The sequence below is a fragment of the Mobula hypostoma genome, chromosome 8 (assembly GCF_963921235.1).
Source record: "Mobula hypostoma chromosome 8, sMobHyp1.1, whole genome shotgun sequence".
In the NCBI taxonomy this organism is placed as follows: domain Eukaryota; kingdom Metazoa; phylum Chordata; class Chondrichthyes; order Myliobatiformes; family Myliobatidae; genus Mobula; species Mobula hypostoma.
In genome coordinates, this window is record NC_086104.1 from 107,202,400 (window position 1) to 107,219,238 (window position 16,839).

A 16,839-nucleotide genomic window follows, 5' to 3' on the forward strand; every position below is an offset into this window, starting at 1 on the left:
GTAACATATAGTAAAAGCAGGAATATGATAAATACACAGCCTATATAAAGTAGAAATACTTCTCTACAATCATTGCCTGCACTGTTCTCCGTAGCGAAAATCTCACGCAAGCACTCTTGGCAAAAGCACTCTCCAGTAACCTTTAAGCTATGAAGCTGCCAAATCATACCAAATAATGCATAAAAATACACAAAGTAGAAATGATGTATGTACAGTGTAGTATCACTAACCGGAATTGGGAAGACAGCGCCGAGCACACTGATGATGGTGTGTTAGGCTGAGTCGTCGGAGGTTGGGGTGGTGCAGTGGTCCCCAACCTCCAGGCCGCCAACTGATACCGATCCGCGAAGAATGCAGGGGTACAGCGGTAGCCGGGACGCACCCAGCACATCTTTAAGAAAAAAGCTGAAATAAACAAGCTAATTAATTAGGTGCCGCCCAGCACGTAGATGTTGGCCCAGATCAGAGGCGACGCAATCGGCAATCGCCTCTGATCTGGGCCGACAAATACGTGCCGGGCGGCACCTAATTAATTTGCTTGTTTGTTTTGGCTTTTTTCTTAAAGATGTGTTGGGTGTGTCCTGGCTACCGCTGCATTCTTTGTGGCAATGTATCGGTCCGTGGCTCGGTGGTTGGGGTATGGCACACTGAGGTGTCGTCTGTTTCCATCAGGGCAGGCAGGTCACCTTCTTCTATGTCTGCCTGCCTCGACGTCGAAGGTCGAGGTTTGTCGTCTGCTGTGGCTGATGTGGAAGGCTTGAAAAACGACAGTATGCTTGACTGCTGGCCTCGCGCATTTTTCTATCATACAGTTCTTTGTAAGCACTCAAACCATCTTGCAAATATGCCCTAAACTGATGTACCCTTTCAAAATTAAAGTTGTATTTTTCTGCAGTAATTGCAGCGAAAATCTCATGCAGTTGCTTCATGTTCAGTTCCTGGACGACTTCACTTTCGGTCCGTTCGCTACTGCATTCAGTTTCGATTGTTCTCCTTTCCTCTTCCAATTGCATCAGCTCTTCATCTATAAGTTCTTGGTCATGGGATGCCAAAACCTCTTCAACATCATCTTCGTCAACTTCCACAAGCCAAACTCACTTTGTCCTTACTTCGTTCACCATGATTGAAACGCCTAATTATGTCTAGTTTTACACTAAGTGTAACACCCTTACAAGCTCTTTTAGGCTTTTCCGATACCTTAGAATTCATCTTGCTAACGGCTGCTCACAGGCACATATTTAAGCAATGCTGGCGAGAACGCAGTTCCGAATCCGGGGGAGGAAGGGCTGCTCGGGGCACGCGCTGCTTTTTTCGTAACAGTGAAAACACCTTCTGTTAGCGAAAACAGGTATCTAATGTAGGCCTTTCGTAACAATGAGGTTTCGTAAAGCGAACGTTCGAAAAGCGGGGGACACTTGTACCTACTTTCAAGCACCTTAAAACTGTGCCCTATCATGTTAGCCATTTCAGCCCTGGGTAAAAGCTTCTGATTATCCACACGATCAATACCTCTCATCATCTTGTACACCTCTATCAGGTCACCTCTCATCCTCTGTCACTCCAAGGAAAAAAGGCAGAGTTCACTCAACCTGTTCTCATAAGGCATGCTCCCCAATCCAGGCAACATCCTTGTAAATCTCCTCTGCACCCTTTCTACAGTTTCCACATCCTTCCTGTAATGAGGCGACCAGAACTGAGCACAGTACTCCAAGTGGGGTCTGACCAGGGTTCTTTATAGCTGTAACATTACCTCTTGACTTCTAAGCTCAATCCCACGATTGATGGAGGCCAATGCACCATATGCTTTTTTAACCACAGAGTCAACCTGCTCAGCAGCTTTGAGTGTCCTATGGACTCGGACCCCAAGATCCCTCTGATCCTCCACACTGCCAAAAGTCTTACCATTAATATTATAGTTTGCCATCATATTTGACCTACCAAAATGAACCACCTCACACTTATCTGGGTTGAACTTCCTCTGCCACTTCTCAGCCCAGTTTTGCATCCTATCAATGTCCAGCTGTAACCTCTATCTCCACACTATCTACAACACCCCCAACCTTTGTGTCATCAACAAATTTACTAACCCATTCCTCCACTTCCTCATCCAGATCATTTATAAACATCACAAAGAGAAGGGGTCCCAGAACATATCCCTGATTCACACCACATGTCACCGACCTCCATGCAGAATATCACCTGCCACAACCACTCTTTGCTTTCTGTGGGCAAGCCAATTCTGGATCCACAAAGCAAGGTCCCCTTGGATCCCATGCCTCCTTACTTTCTCAATAAGCCTTGCTTGGGGTACCTTATCAAATGCCTTGCTGAAATCCATCTACACTACATCTACTGCTCTACCTTCATCAATGTGTTTTGTCACATCCTCAAAAAATTCAGTCAGGCTCATAAGACACGACCTGCCTTTGACAAAGCCATGCTAACTATTCCTAATCATATTATGTCTCTCCAAATGTTCATAAGTCCTGCCTCTGAGGATCTTTTCCGTCAACTTACCGACCACTGAAGTAAGAGTCACTGGTCTATAATTTCCTGGGCTAGCTCTACTCCCTTTCTTGAATAAGGGAACAACATCTGCAGCTCTCCAATCCTCTGGAACCTCTCCCATCCCCACTGATGATGCAAAGATCATTGCCAGAGGCTCAGCAATCTCCTCCCTTGCCTCCTACAGTAGCCTGGGGTACATCTCGTCCGCTCCTGGTGACTTATCCAACTTGATGCTTTCCAAAAGCTCCAGCACATCCTTTTTCTTAATATCTACATGCTCAAGCTTTTCAATCCACTGTAAATCATCCCTACAGTCACCAAGATCCTTTTCCGTAGTGAATACTGAAGCAAATTACTCATTAAATACCTCTGCTGTCTCCTCTGGTTCCATACACACTTTTCCACTGTTACGCTTGATTGGTCCTATTCTCTTAAACGCTTATCCTCTTGCTCTTCACATACTTGTAGAATGCCTTGTGGTTTTCCTTAATCCTGCTTGCCAAGGCCTTCTCATGTCCCCTTCTGGCTGTCGTAATTTCATTCTTAAGTTCCTTCCTGCTAGCGTTATAATCTTCTAGATCTCTTTCATTACCTAGTTTTTTGAACCTTTTGTAAGCTTTTCTTCTTGACCAGATTTTCAACAGCCTTTCTGCACCATGGTTCCTGTGCCCTACCATCTTTTCCCTGTCTCATTGTGTAAGCTTAAATTCGCTGGACCAATAACCACACAGAAAACAATTTATCACTTTATCCTTGGCTTCAGTTTATTTTCTCAAGCTCAGCCGGCGAGAGGTGCGGAGCCGCAGAACAGAGGGACAGAGTTCCTCGCCCTCTGGGGGCGCATGTCGAACCTCTAACTTAGTTAGTACAGCATTGGCCTTTATACCATACAAGGAGTTGTTAATCGTTACAGAACATTTGCAAACAGAATGAGGTAGTCTTCTTTGTGGTTTGACAGTTATGCAGAAGTCAGCTATCTTAGTCAATCAGGCAGTCACGCAGGGCGGGTTATTACACAAATCAATCAGGCAGTCACGCAAGGTGGGTTATTACACGAATCAATCAGGCAGTCACGCAGGGCGGGTATAAATCAATCAGGCAGTCACGTGGGGCGGTATAAATCAGGGAGTCACGCAGGCCGGGTATAAATCAATCAGGCAGTCACGCGGGGCGGGTATAAATCAGGCAGTCACGCGGGGCGGGTATAAATCAGGCAGTCACGCGGGGCAGTATAAATCAGGCAGTCACGCGGGATGGGTGTGAATCAATCAGGCAGTCACGCGGGGCGGGTGTGAATCAATCAGGCAGCCACGCGGGGCGGGTATAAATCAGGCAGTCACGCGGGGCAGTATAAATCAGGCAGTCACGCGGGGCGGGTATAAATCAATCAGGCAGTCACGCGGGGCGGGTATAAATCAATCAGGCAGTCACGCGGGGCGGGTATAAATCAATCAGGCGGTCACGCGGGGTGGTATAAATCAATCAGGCAGTCACGCGGGGCGGGTGTGAATCAATCAGGCAGTCACGCGGGGCGGTATAAATCAGGCAGTCACGCGGGGCGGGTATAAATCAATCAGGCAGTCACGGGCGGTATAAATCAATCAGGCAGTCACACGGGGCGGGTATAAATCAATCAGGCAGTCACACGGGGCGGGTGTGAATCAGGCAGTCACGCGGGGCGGGTGTGAATCAATCAGGCAGTCACGCGGGGCGGGTGTGAATCAATCAGGCAGTCACGCAGGGTGGGTATAAATCAGGCAGTCACGCGGGGCGGTATAAATCAGGCAGTCACGCGGGGTGGGTATAAATCAATCAGGCAGTCACACGGGGCGGGTATAAATCAATCAGGCAGTCACGCGGGGCGGGTGTGAATCAATCAGGCAGTCATGCAGGGCGGGTATTACACAAATCAATCAGGCAGTCACGCGGGGCGGGTATAAATCAATCAGGCAGGCTGACAAAGCGCAAAGTTCTAAAAATCAGTCCCTACTTCCCCAACACCCTTAAAACTTTATCAGTTAGAACGTACTTATGTAGAATGCCACGCAAATATCCCTTGAATATTTGCCACATTTTTGCCGTACATTTACCTGAGAACATCTGTTCCCAATTTATGCTTCCAAGTTCCTGCCTCATTGCTTCATATTTCCCCTTACTCCAATTAAATGCTTTCCTAACTGGACTGTTCCTATCCCTCTCCAATGCTATGGTAAAGAAGATAGAATTGTGATCACTATCTCCAGAATGCTTTCCCACTGAGCGACCTGACACCTGACCAGGTTCATTTTCCAATACCAGATCAAGTACAACCTCTCCTCTTGTAGACTTATCTATATATTGTGTCACGAAACCTTTCTGAACACACCTAACAAAATCCACCTTATCTAAACCCCTTGCTCTAGGGAGATGCCAATCGATATTTGGGAAATTAAGATCTCCCACCACGGTAACCCCATTATTATCACACCTTCCTAGAATCTGTCTCCCTATCTGCTCCTCGATATCCCTGTTACTATTGGGTGGTCTATAAAAAAAAACACCCAGTAGAGTTATTGACCCCTTCCTGTTTCTAACTTCCACCCACAGAGACTCAGTTGACAATCCCTCCATGAATTCCTCCTTTTCTGCAGCTGTGACACTGTCCTTGATCAACAGTGCCTCTTTTGCCCCCCTCCCTGTCCTTTCGGAAACATCTAAAGCCTGGCACTCGAAGTAGCCATTCCTGCCCCTGAGCCATCCAAGTCTGTAATGGCCACAACATCATAGTTCCAAGTGCTGATCCATGATCTAAGCTTTGTTCATGATGCTTCTTGCATTATCTCAAACCATCAGTCTGAGCACATCTCCTCTCTATCACCTACCTATCCTCCCTCTCGCACTGTCTCCGAGCTTTCTCTATTTGTGAGCCAACCGCCCCTTCCTTCAGTTCGGTTCCCATCCCCCAGCATTTCTAGTTTAAACTTTCCCCAGTAGCCTTAGCAAACCTCCCGGCCAGGATATTGGTCTCCCTCAGATTCAAGTGCAACCCTTCCTTTTTGTACACACCTGCCCCAAAAGAGGTCCCACTGATCCAGAAATCTGAATCCCTGTCCCCTGCTCCAATCCCTCAGCCATGCATTTATCTTCCACCTCACTCTATTCCTATACTCACTGTCGCGTGGGCACTGGCCCGTAATCCCAAGATTACTACCTTTGAGGTCCTGCTTCTCAACTTCCTTCCTAACTCCCTGTAGTCTGTTTTCAGAACCTCCTCCCTTTTCCTGCCTATGTCGTTGGTACCAATACATACCACAACCTCTGGCTGTTCATCTTCCCACTTCAGGATATCGTGGATGCGACCAGAAACATCCTGGACCCTGGCACCTGGGAGGCAAACTACCATCTGTGTTTCTTTCCTGCGTCCACAGAATCACCTGTTTGACCCCCTAACTATATGGTCCCCTATCACTGCTGCCATCTTCTTTTCCTTACCCTTCTGAGCCACAGGGCCAGACTCTGTGCTAGAGGTGCGGCCACTGTTGCTTCCCCCAGGTAGGCCGTCTCCCCCAACAGTACTCAAACAGGAGTACTTACTGTTAAGGGGGACAGCCACAGGGGTACTCTCTAGTATCTGACTCTTGCCCTTCCCTCTCCTGACTGTTACCCACTTATCTGATTCCTTTGAATGGGTTCTATAGTGTTTCTTTGTTTTGTGTCTTCCACAGGCAGCCTAATCTCAGGGTTGTATATTGCATAGCAACACACATCAAAGTTGCTGGTGAACGCAGCAGGCCAGGCAGCATCTCTAGGAAGAGAGAAAGTCAACGTTTCGAGCCGAGACCCTTTGTCAGTCCTATTAAGAGATTGGACAAGATAGAGGCAGAAAATATGTTCCAGATGCTGGGAGAGTCCAGTACCAGAGGGCATGGTTTAAGAACAAGGGGTAGGTCATTTAGGACAGAGTTGAGGAGGAACTTCTCCCAGAGAGTTGTGGAGGTGTGGAACGCGCTGCCTCAGAAGGCAGTGGAGGCCAATTCTCTAGATGCTTTCAAGAAGGAGCTGGATAGTATCTTATGGATAGGGGAATCAAGGGTTATGGGGACAAGGCAGGAACCGGGTATTGATAGCAGATGATCAGCCATGATCTCAGAATGGCGGTGCAGGCTCGTAGTGCCGAATGGTCTACTTCTGCACCTATTGTCTATTGTCTAACACAGTTTGTAAAGTGTCATATTAAAACAACTTCTGACTGATGGAGCTCCTGTAAGTCTGGTTAGATCTTTAAAAGTAGTATGTATACTGGATGGAAAATTACTAATAACAAATGGAACTATGATTTTTACTTACAGGAATATTAGGTACAAAACCAGGGTTACGGTGAGGCATCGATGTAGCATTTGGTTGGAATCTGGGCCATGCTGCCTGGAGTTATTTATTTATTTAATTTAGTGATACAGCATGGAACAGATGAGCCACACTGCCCAGCACTCAACCTACCTATGTAACAGTAGCCTAATCACAGGGCAATTTACAATGATCAATTAATCTACTTACCGGTACGTCTTTGGCCTGTGGAAGGAAACCCACATGGTCATGGGGAGAACGTACAGACTGCGCCGGAATTTTAATAGCCTGGCTATTACGGTTGGGGCTGTATAGGGTTGTGGTGAGAACTTCCGCTGTGGTCATCCAGGAGAAATTGGATAAAGATAGAAAGGTGAAAATTTTTCAAGGCCACAGAAAAAGGGGCTGGTGGTGGGTCTAGTGAGTGCTCTGGTGGATAGTCTAGTGTGGACATCGTGAGCTGAATGGTCTGCTGGGGAGATTCTGCAAATCTTTGCAGGACTTAGTTGAAGATGGCTCAGATATTGTCGAAGGAGTATTCCATTTATGGAAAACTTGGTAGCTAAGACTTGCTGAGACTTCAAAAATAGATAGTTATGACTTGGAAACTGTAGACCAATACTCAGAAGAACAGAGAGTATCAGGGGAAAGTCGAAAACCTGCTGATGCTGGGAATCTACATCTGTAGAGAGAGAGAGAAATAGAGTTAATGTTTCATTTTAAAGACCCTTCCTCAAAGCAGTGAATAGTAAATATTAATTGTTCTTTTCTGTGGAGTGTGAAGCACAAACTTGTTGGAAAATTTGAATGGAATGTGGTTTGTGTGAACTTGCATGCTTTGAAGGAAGTGTGAAACTTTTGTAGATGTGTAGTGGAGAGTATATTATTGACTGGCTGCATCACAGTGCCTTTGAACACCAATGGCGTTGAACAGAAAATCCTACAAGTAGTGGATATGGCGTACTTCATCACGGGTAAAGCTCTTATCTACCACTGAGCACATCTGTATGAAACGTCGTCAGAAAAAAGCAGCATCTTTCATCAGGGACCCCTACCAGGACATGCTGTCTTCTTACTGCTGCCATCAGGAAGAATGTACTCGCACCACTAGGTTCAGGAACAGTTATTACCCCTCAACGATCAAGCTCTTGAGCCAAAGTGGATAACTTCACTCATCTTCACTTCCTCCATCATTGAGATGCTCCCACATCCTATGGACTCACTTTAGAGTACTCTTCATCTCATGTTTAATCGTTCAATAGTTCCATTTAATATCCGGAATGTATTACAACCTGAAGTTCTTATTCTCCACATGCATCCTCAAAGCACAAGAAAAAACCTCAAAGGACAATGACAGAAAAAGATAAGAACCCCCACCTGCCCCCCCTCCGACATACAAGCAGCTGAAAAAGAATCAACCCTTCCCCTACCCTCACTTATTCTTGCATAAAGCATCAGCATTCCCACCACCCACCATGCGAGCAACAGCAAAGCCCCTAAAGAGAGACCATGGATTACAGTCCATCAAAAACTAACTGTTCACTCCAACATTTCAATATCCCACAGGCACTCTCTTATTGTCACAAGGGAGAGACAGATACCGCTCTTCGCACAGTGAGAGGGGAGACAATCTGTTGCTACTTCAATGCTACATTGAGCCTGAAGTGTTTTTTATTCTGAGTTCCCCGACTCAAAAATCAGCAGCAAACTCTTCCTCACCATCGAGAGAGCGATCGATCCTGAGTGTAGAGCCCCCGACTGAACTCTCACTGTCTTTGATGTTCCAGTTTCTGCTACACTTCAGTTTGCAATGCCGGCAATAATTCAGGTCCACAGGGCTGTGCAAGGCCTCAAAGTCACCCAACTTCAGGCCGCACTTGGACATACTGAAACGTGGCCGGTCAGCGAGCTCCAAGAATGGGCAGAACCAGAGTTTTTGAGTACCGCTGTAGATCTAAGATCCCGACAGGACCCCAGCCACGCTGAGAAAAGAAAATAGAGACATTGGAATGGGAAGAATTTAACTTTTTCACTAATGAGCTGGGAGAAGTCGCCCTCTAGCACCATCTTTAGCTCCGCCCTCTCGATATTTATTGCTTATTTATTTTGCACAGTTCTTTTGCATACTGGTTGAACACCTAAGGTAGCTCGGTCTTTCACTGATTCTGTTATGCTTATTATTCTATTATGGATTTATTGAGTATGCCTGCTAGAAAATGAATCTTATGGTTGTATATAGTGACATATATGTACTTTGCTAATAAATTTACTCTGAGCTTCGAATATTCACATTGGAGTGGGAATGGGAGATACACTGAGGAGTTTCTGAGGAGAGAAGGGCAAGATGATATGAGTTCTGTTTGGAGCATTCACAATTAGCAGTCAGTTTGCACTTCATACCAATGGTCCAGCTCCTCAAAGCTCTGATGTCTCTTATGTTTACTGATGCACTGCCTGCTGTCAGTACTGAACTGCTGATCCCTCAGATTTAGACGGTTCCATTCCATGGGCCTCAAAGTAAATTTATTATCAAAGTGCATATATCTCACCATATACAATTCTGAGATTCATTTTCTTGTGGGCATACTCAATAATTCCAAAATAGAATAATAACTATAATAATATCAGTGAAAGACCGCACCAACTTGGGTGATCAACCAGTGGGCAAAAGACAACAAACTGTGCAAATACAAAAAGGAAATAAATAATAAATAAGCAATAAATATCAGGAACATTTTAATGATGGGGCAAGTAAAGTTGAATGAAATTGTACCCTTTGATTCAAGAGCCTGATCACTGAGGGGTAATAACTTTCTGAACCTGGTGATATGAGTCCTGTACCACCTTCCTGATGGCAGTAGAGAGAAGAGAGCATGTCCTGGGTGGTGGGGGTCCCTGATGATGGATGCTGCTTTCCTGCAACAAAGTTTCATGTGGATGTGCTCAATGGAGGGCTTGAGGGTTTTACCCATGATGCACTGGGCAGTAGTCACTATTATTTGTAGGATTTTCTGTTCAAGGCCATCGGTGTTTCCATACCAGGCTGTGAAGCAACAATCAATATACTCTCCCATATGCAGCTATAGAAGTTTGTCAATTTTAGATAACCATATTGAATCTTTGCAAACTCCTAAGGAAATAGAGGCAGTGTGTGCTTTCTTCGTAATAGCACTTATCCATCATGCTCCATGGCTGCATTGAGTTCACTGTTTATTAAAGTGCAAAATTTGTTCTTGCACTCACACTTTTACCAGTTTATGTAGTGTGCTGGTGTGAAAATTGGAGGCTGATGTTTTATGAGGTTTATAAATCTGGTGTTTTATGGGATTTATAAATGAGGTTTATGATATCTGAACTACATCAATACATATTTGGACAGCATCAAGTGCTCCTTAACAAGGTTATGTTACCACTGTAAATTGGGGCGCCATGGTAGCTTAGGGGTTAGCACGATGCTATTACTGCTCGGGGCATCGGAGTTCTGAGTTCAGTCTGACATCCTGGTTCATTGGTCATTGCAAATTATCCTGTGATTAGATGAGGTTACACTTGGGGTTATTATTGAAGGGCTGGAATAGCCTTTTCTGCACTGTATCTCTAAATACTTTTTTTTAAATATATAAATATTTCCTCCTGATTGTGATTCTTCCTGGCCACTAGCCGTAGCTGGTTGATGTGAAGGACTGAAATATTATTTCTTTTACAGATGCAGTCTTCTGTGAGAGCACTGAGACTCGCTCCATGGAAGACAGACAAAAGAGAGCAAAGCAAACCTTTGATGAAATGATGGACTACATTCCAGGTAGGGAGTTAAAGTGGACTCTGTGTAAGGAAGCCAGAGAATGTGAGGAGGTTGCAAAGGGTGCTGCTGTCAGGAAGTTTGTCAGAGTTTGCACATATTTACTATATTTGCACTAAGTGTTTGCAATATTTACTGTACTTGGTGTCTGAGGTATCTTTCTCAGTATAAGCTCATCCCCAGAAACATGAAGTGTTAGAGTTCTATATTTGAGTATGCAAAGCTGGCACCAAGCACAAGGTAGCAAAAGTAATTGCAGCATTCTAATTACTGCTGCTCAATGGGATTTAAAGTGATAGAGGTCATTCTCTGCTTACCTGTACCTGTCAGTTGGATAACTTGTTCAAAACATCTTACTTGGTTATCCACTGACTTCATGTACACAAATATCTGAAACAGATGCATTTAAAGGAGGAGTTTTCATATTGGAAATTTACTTACAAACTTTGTGTAATTTAGTTGCACACTAAACTGAGACTGTTGCTCTGCGTATACATATGTCATGTACCAGGATTGCTCAGACAAATCTGCTTATCCGCACTCCGCATTGCAAAACAGCTACTTGATTGACACCCATCAATCATATTAAATACTCCCTCCCTCCAGCACCAGCGCGCAGTGGCTACAGTGTGTACCATATCCAAAGTACCCTGCAGTTGCCCACTTGGGCTATTTACAACATCCTTTCCCAAACTTAGGACCCTGAGCGCCAGGTTCCCCTCCAAATCACATGTCACTCTGACTAGGTTTGGTGCTCCTGAAGGGTCCCAGACCTGAAACATATTTCTACTTCAACAGACCTGCTGAGTTTATCCACGTTGGGGCAACACACACCAAATGCTTGAGGAACCCTGCAGCTCAGGCAGCATCTATAGAAATCAATCCTGATAAAGCCTGATGCATTAACTGTTTATTCATTTCCGTGGGTGCTACCTGACCTGCTGAGCTGTGTGTTGCTCAAGAATTCCAGCATCTGCAGAATCCCAGCTGAATCAGGTTTAATTAATATTACCAGCATATGTTGTGAAATTTGTTGATTTTGTGGCAGCTGTACAATGCCATACATGATAAATATAGAAAAAAACTGAATTACTGTATGTATAATATACAGTACGTGTAGTTTAAATAAGTAGTGCAAAAATTGAAATTAAGTAAAAGTAATGAGGTGGTGTTCATGGGTTCAATGTCCATTTAGAAATCGGATAGCAGAGGGGAAGAAGCTGTTCCTGAATTACTGAGTGTGTGCCTTCAGGCTTCTGTACGTCCTTCATGGTGGTAACAGTGAGAAAAGGACATGTCCTGGGTGGTGGGGGGGTCCTAAAAGATGGAAGCCACCTTTCTGAGGCACTGCTCCTTGAAGATGTCTTGGATACTATGGAGGCTAGTACCCATGATGTTACTGACTAATTTTACAACTCTCTGCAGCTTATTTCGACCCTGTGCAGTACCCTCTCCATATCAGGTGGTGACGCAGTCAGTCCGAATGCTCTTCACAGTACAGCTGTAGAGGTTTTTATGACTTAAGATTTCCCACTTTGGGTCAGACTTTCAGCACTGTAGTTTTTTTTTACTTACTGATGTGGAAGTACATAATCATTCCATCATTGTTGCTGACCTAAATCCTAGAACTCCTTCCCTATTTAAAATAGGTGGAAGAAAAACTAATCATTTGTGATTTCCTAAAAATCTGCAAGTTTGTTTGAAAGCCCATTGGGTTGAATACTGCCCTTCAGGGTTTCTCTTTCTGTGCGACTTCTTTAATTTAGTTTAGCATGTAATTTGCCATATCTTTTTATGTATTGAACTGTACTGATGCCTCAAAACAGCAAATTTTGTTACAAATGCCAGTGATAATAAACAATTCTGATATTCCGATTTGCTCAAAGGGTATCCAGTTGACTTTATCTGTAAATATTGTTGGTTTTAAACTTGTTCCTTTGCTTGGCAGATTACTTTGTGAAGTGTGTTGGGGAAGAAGCCAAGTATGAGGGGGTGAGACTGCTGTTTGAAGGGTTGCAGCAGCCTGTGCTAAACAAACAGGTCAGTGCACAGAGATTAAGAGTTAAGGCTTCATCACACATTGCAGCTCAGTTTCTGATTAGCTGCATCCAACATAAGGGCAGTGTTTGGGCTGACATATAGAATGCATTTCCTGTGCTGGATATCTGTCCCATTTGGTCATTCCACTTCAATGTTTGTAATAGCACCAAGCATCCTTGGGTATCCCTTTTGAAGGAAGACATCCTTGGGTACTTCTGAGCCAGACTCTAAGGATCAATGCTGCTGCTGCTTGTGCAATTTGGTGGGGGTGGGGGCAGTGCTTCAGGACTTTGATGATTCTGTCATTCATTCTATGGGGGTTTCTTGTTGGATTTTAAAAGCTTCCCAATCGTCCAACTTCCCACTCACTTTTGCTACTTTATATGCCCTTTCCTTGGCTTTTATGTAGTCCTTAATTTTCCCTTGACAGCCATGGTTGCCTACCACTGCCATTTGAGAACTTCTTCACTGGGACAAATCTATCCTGCGCCCTGGGGGGCACCTGTGTTGAGAGTCAGCGGGACAAAGATGAGGGAACCAACTCTTACCACCTTGCCAGCAATCTGACAGGAAGTCCAGGATCCAGCTGCACAAGGCAGGGTGAAGGCCGAGGTCTCTGAGCTTCTTGTCAAGTCTGGAGAGAATTATGGTGTTGATTGTACTGCACAAGGCTGGAGTTGTGAGATTTGATGGAATTAAATCTGTCACTCAGTTGGGGAATTTATCTTCCTTCAGTACAAAATCCCCAGTAACCAAAAGATCTTTATGAGGGTGTCTTATGGAGATTTATTCACCATCTGTTACATGTAGCCAAAATGTCCAATGAAGTTTGTTACTCTAAGCTCAGACATTCTTGGGATGGGTGAAAATAGCCTGAGGTTGCTGACAGGTTATCAAAGAGCATAATCATTAAATCTTACAAGTGATTGCCAGTAAGGCACAATGATTACTTTAAAAGAGACCTTGTTTAAAAAGAGTTCTTCTTTAAATAAATCAGTAAATGATTATGTTTTGAAATGGACATTTACTTATTTCACTTTTATTTCAGCTAACATATGTGCTGCTGGACATTGTATTGCAGGAATTATTTCCTGAACTCAGTAAGGTAAGAAAGCACAGTATGTCAAACGTACACACTTTTGAGTCTTGAACATTGTTACCGGCATGTGCTTGGAATATGGAATATAGTGCCTGCTGATGTGGTGGATTGCACTGACACCATCAAGAGGGAAATGGAGAAAACATTGTAAGGCATTGGAGAAAGGGGTCTGTGAGCAGATCTGGGGAGATCCCCTGACAGGGAGTGAGCACAGACACTGTGGGTTGAAATGACCCTCTTCAATGCTGTTACCACCATGTGATTCAACGAACTGTGTCTGAACCATTAGGTTGAGTGCAGAGGCCCAAGGTGTTCCACTCTTGGCTATTATGTGTAAAGAATGAATAGTATGGCTTTTAATTGATAGAATATTTTATGGTTTCAATAGGTTTCAAAAGGTGTCAGAGAAATGTATACAATATACATCCTGAAATGCTTTTTCTTTGCAAGCATCCATGAAAACAGAGGAGTGCCCCAAAGAATGAATGACAGTTAAATGTTAGAGTCCCAAAGCCCCCCCAGCTCCCCCTCCCACACACAAGCAGCAGCAAAGCAACAAATCCACCCCCCCATTCCCCACCAACAAAAAAGAGCCCTCCACCGAGCGCTCAAGTGTGCAGCAAAGACACAGACTTGCAGTACCCGAAGACTTGTTCACCTGGTAATTCGACACGCCACCTAATAAGGGGAAAAGAGATGTCCCTATTTCACAGCAAGAGGGGAGACATAACAAAGTCTGCTGCATTGCTTTTCTGAGCTCTGTGCCCAGAGAGTCTGCCTCAGAAATGCACAGCTCTCTGGACACACAGCCCCCGGCAGCTAACCCGCTGCTCCCGATGTTCAGTGTTCTCCCACGACGCTTCAGTCAGTAGCACTGGCCTAGAATCAGCACGTCTCCAGAGCCATGAAAATCCGGCACCCTGAATGTGCACTAGTCTTCCAGGCTGCCTCCTTGGGATAGTGAGGCACTGAGAGTGGGTCCTATTTCCGCAAAGATCTGAAGACAGAGTGTAACTCCAGGTCAGGGTCTTAAAAAGGACCTTGAAAAGTAAAAATAAGAGATATCAAAGATAAAAATAAAGCTGTTTACGAAGATGCAAGCAAAGGCGTCGCAGTTTAGCGCCATCATACCTTCGCCATTTCCAACAGTGAATTGGCAATGACTATTAGATTAAATTAGATTATGAGGACACTCAGTCCTCGTTTATTGTCATTTAGAAATGCATGCATTAAGAAATGATACAATGTTCCTCCAGAGTGATATCACAAAAAAAAGGACAAACCAAAGACTAACACTGACAGACCACATAATTATAACATATAGTTACAGCAGTACAAAAATACCATAACTTGATAAAGAGCAGACCATGGGCACGGTAAAAAAAAAGTCTCAAAGTTCCGATCGACTCCCGATAGTCCCGGTAGCAGGCGGCAAAGGGAGAAACTCTCCCTGCCATAAACCTTTAGGCGCCGGCAACTTGCCGATGTTTTGGAAGCACCTGACCACAGCCTACTCTGAGTCCGTTCGAAAACTTCGAGTCTCCGACCAGCCCCTCTGACACAGCCTCCCGAGCACCATCTTCTGCCAAGCACTTCGACCTCGCCCCAGCTGCCGAGCAGCAAGCAAAGCCGAGGACTCGGGGCCTTCTCCTCCAGAGATTCTCAATCGCGCAGCAGTTGCGAAGCAGGCATTTCAGAAGTTTCTCCAGCTGTGCCTCCGTGCTCTCAAGTCTGTCGTCATCAAATCAGGATTGTGCACGGCACCCTACTTGACAGATAACAGATATCATTCACCGGAGTGGCCACTGTGCACTGCGTCACGCCACCACCTTCTTCTCTAAGGGATCTTATTTCCTCTAAGGCATCACTTTTAGATAGACTGAGGGATGTGCTTGGGACGGGAAGGGTAATGGGGATGGGTTTGGAATGGGGAGGGTAATGGGGATGTGTTTGGGACAGGGAGGGTAATGGGGATGTGCTTGGGACAGGGAGGGTAATGGGGATGTGCTTGGGACAGGGAGGATAGTGGGCAATGTATTTCGGATGTGGGCAGTGGGAGTGAGGAATGTGGAATGAGCTCAGAGGTGGGGTATATGTGTGAGTAGGGGACATGTTTGGGATGGGGTCGGAGATGGGGATATATTTAGGATGGGGTCGGATGTGGGGGCCATTTTTGGGATGGGTCAGAGGTAAGGGACGTGTTTGGAATGGGGTCGAAAGTGGGGAAAGTGTTTGAGATGGGGTCGGAGACAGGGACGTGTTTGGGATGGGGTTGGAGATGGGGTATGTTTGGGATGGGGTCAGAGATGGAAGATGTATTTGGGCTGGGGTTGGAGATGAGGATATGTTTGGGATGGGTTCAGAGGTGGGGTACGTGTTTAGGGTGGGGTCAGAGATGGGGATGTGCTTGGGATGGGGTTGGACATGGGTATGTGATGGGTAAGGTTTGTATTTGGGCAGGGTTGTGATTGAAATGCTGTAGATTGGATGGATGGAGCAGGCTCTTACTGTGTTAGTGTGTGCAGTGAGTGACCTGTTGCTACTCACTTTCGTGGCTCATTCTCTCACACCGCTTCCCTTTCCACCACACCTGTTACAGAAGTTTGCACCACCAGCTCATTTCTCTTCCTCATATCTCTTACTGATCTCTATTCTGCTGTATCCTCAAGCAATCTTCTCCATTATGCAAAGGGCTACTATCTTTGTATTATTGGCAAACTTGCTAACACACCCATCCACAGCTTTAACCACAAACAGCAGAAGTCCCATTACCATTCCCAGAGGAACACCACTAGTCAGTGCCCTCCAACCAGAAAAAGTCCCATTAATCACCACAGTCTGTCTTCTATGGGCAAGCGAATTATGAATCCAATGGTCCAATTCACTGTGGATCTCATACATTTTAATCTACCATGAGAGACCTTGTCAAATGTCTTACTAACATCCACAGCTCTGGCTTCATTAATCACCTTTGTTGTCATATGAGAAACTCAGTCAACTTGGTGAGACGTGGGTTACCCCACACAAAGCCTTGCTGACTGTCTCTAGGCAATGGTTTTCCAAATGCTCA

The 16,839-nt window shown here is 45.0% G+C and overlaps 1 protein-coding gene across 3 annotated transcripts in view; it reads left to right on the forward strand.

Moving 5' to 3' along the window:
* The window catches only part of snx14 (sorting nexin 14), a 174,602-nt gene that overhangs the window by 141,725 nt on the left and 16,038 nt on the right, over window positions 1-16,839 (forward strand). For all 3 annotated transcript variants that reach the window (XM_063056561.1, XM_063056563.1, XM_063056562.1), the window contains 3 exons: window positions 10,538-10,633; window positions 12,579-12,670; window positions 13,719-13,775. In XM_063056561.1, the coding sequence (XP_062912631.1) occupies window positions 10,538-10,633; window positions 12,579-12,670; window positions 13,719-13,775 (245 nt within the window). The remainder of the gene's footprint in view (window positions 1-10,537; window positions 10,634-12,578; window positions 12,671-13,718; window positions 13,776-16,839) is intronic.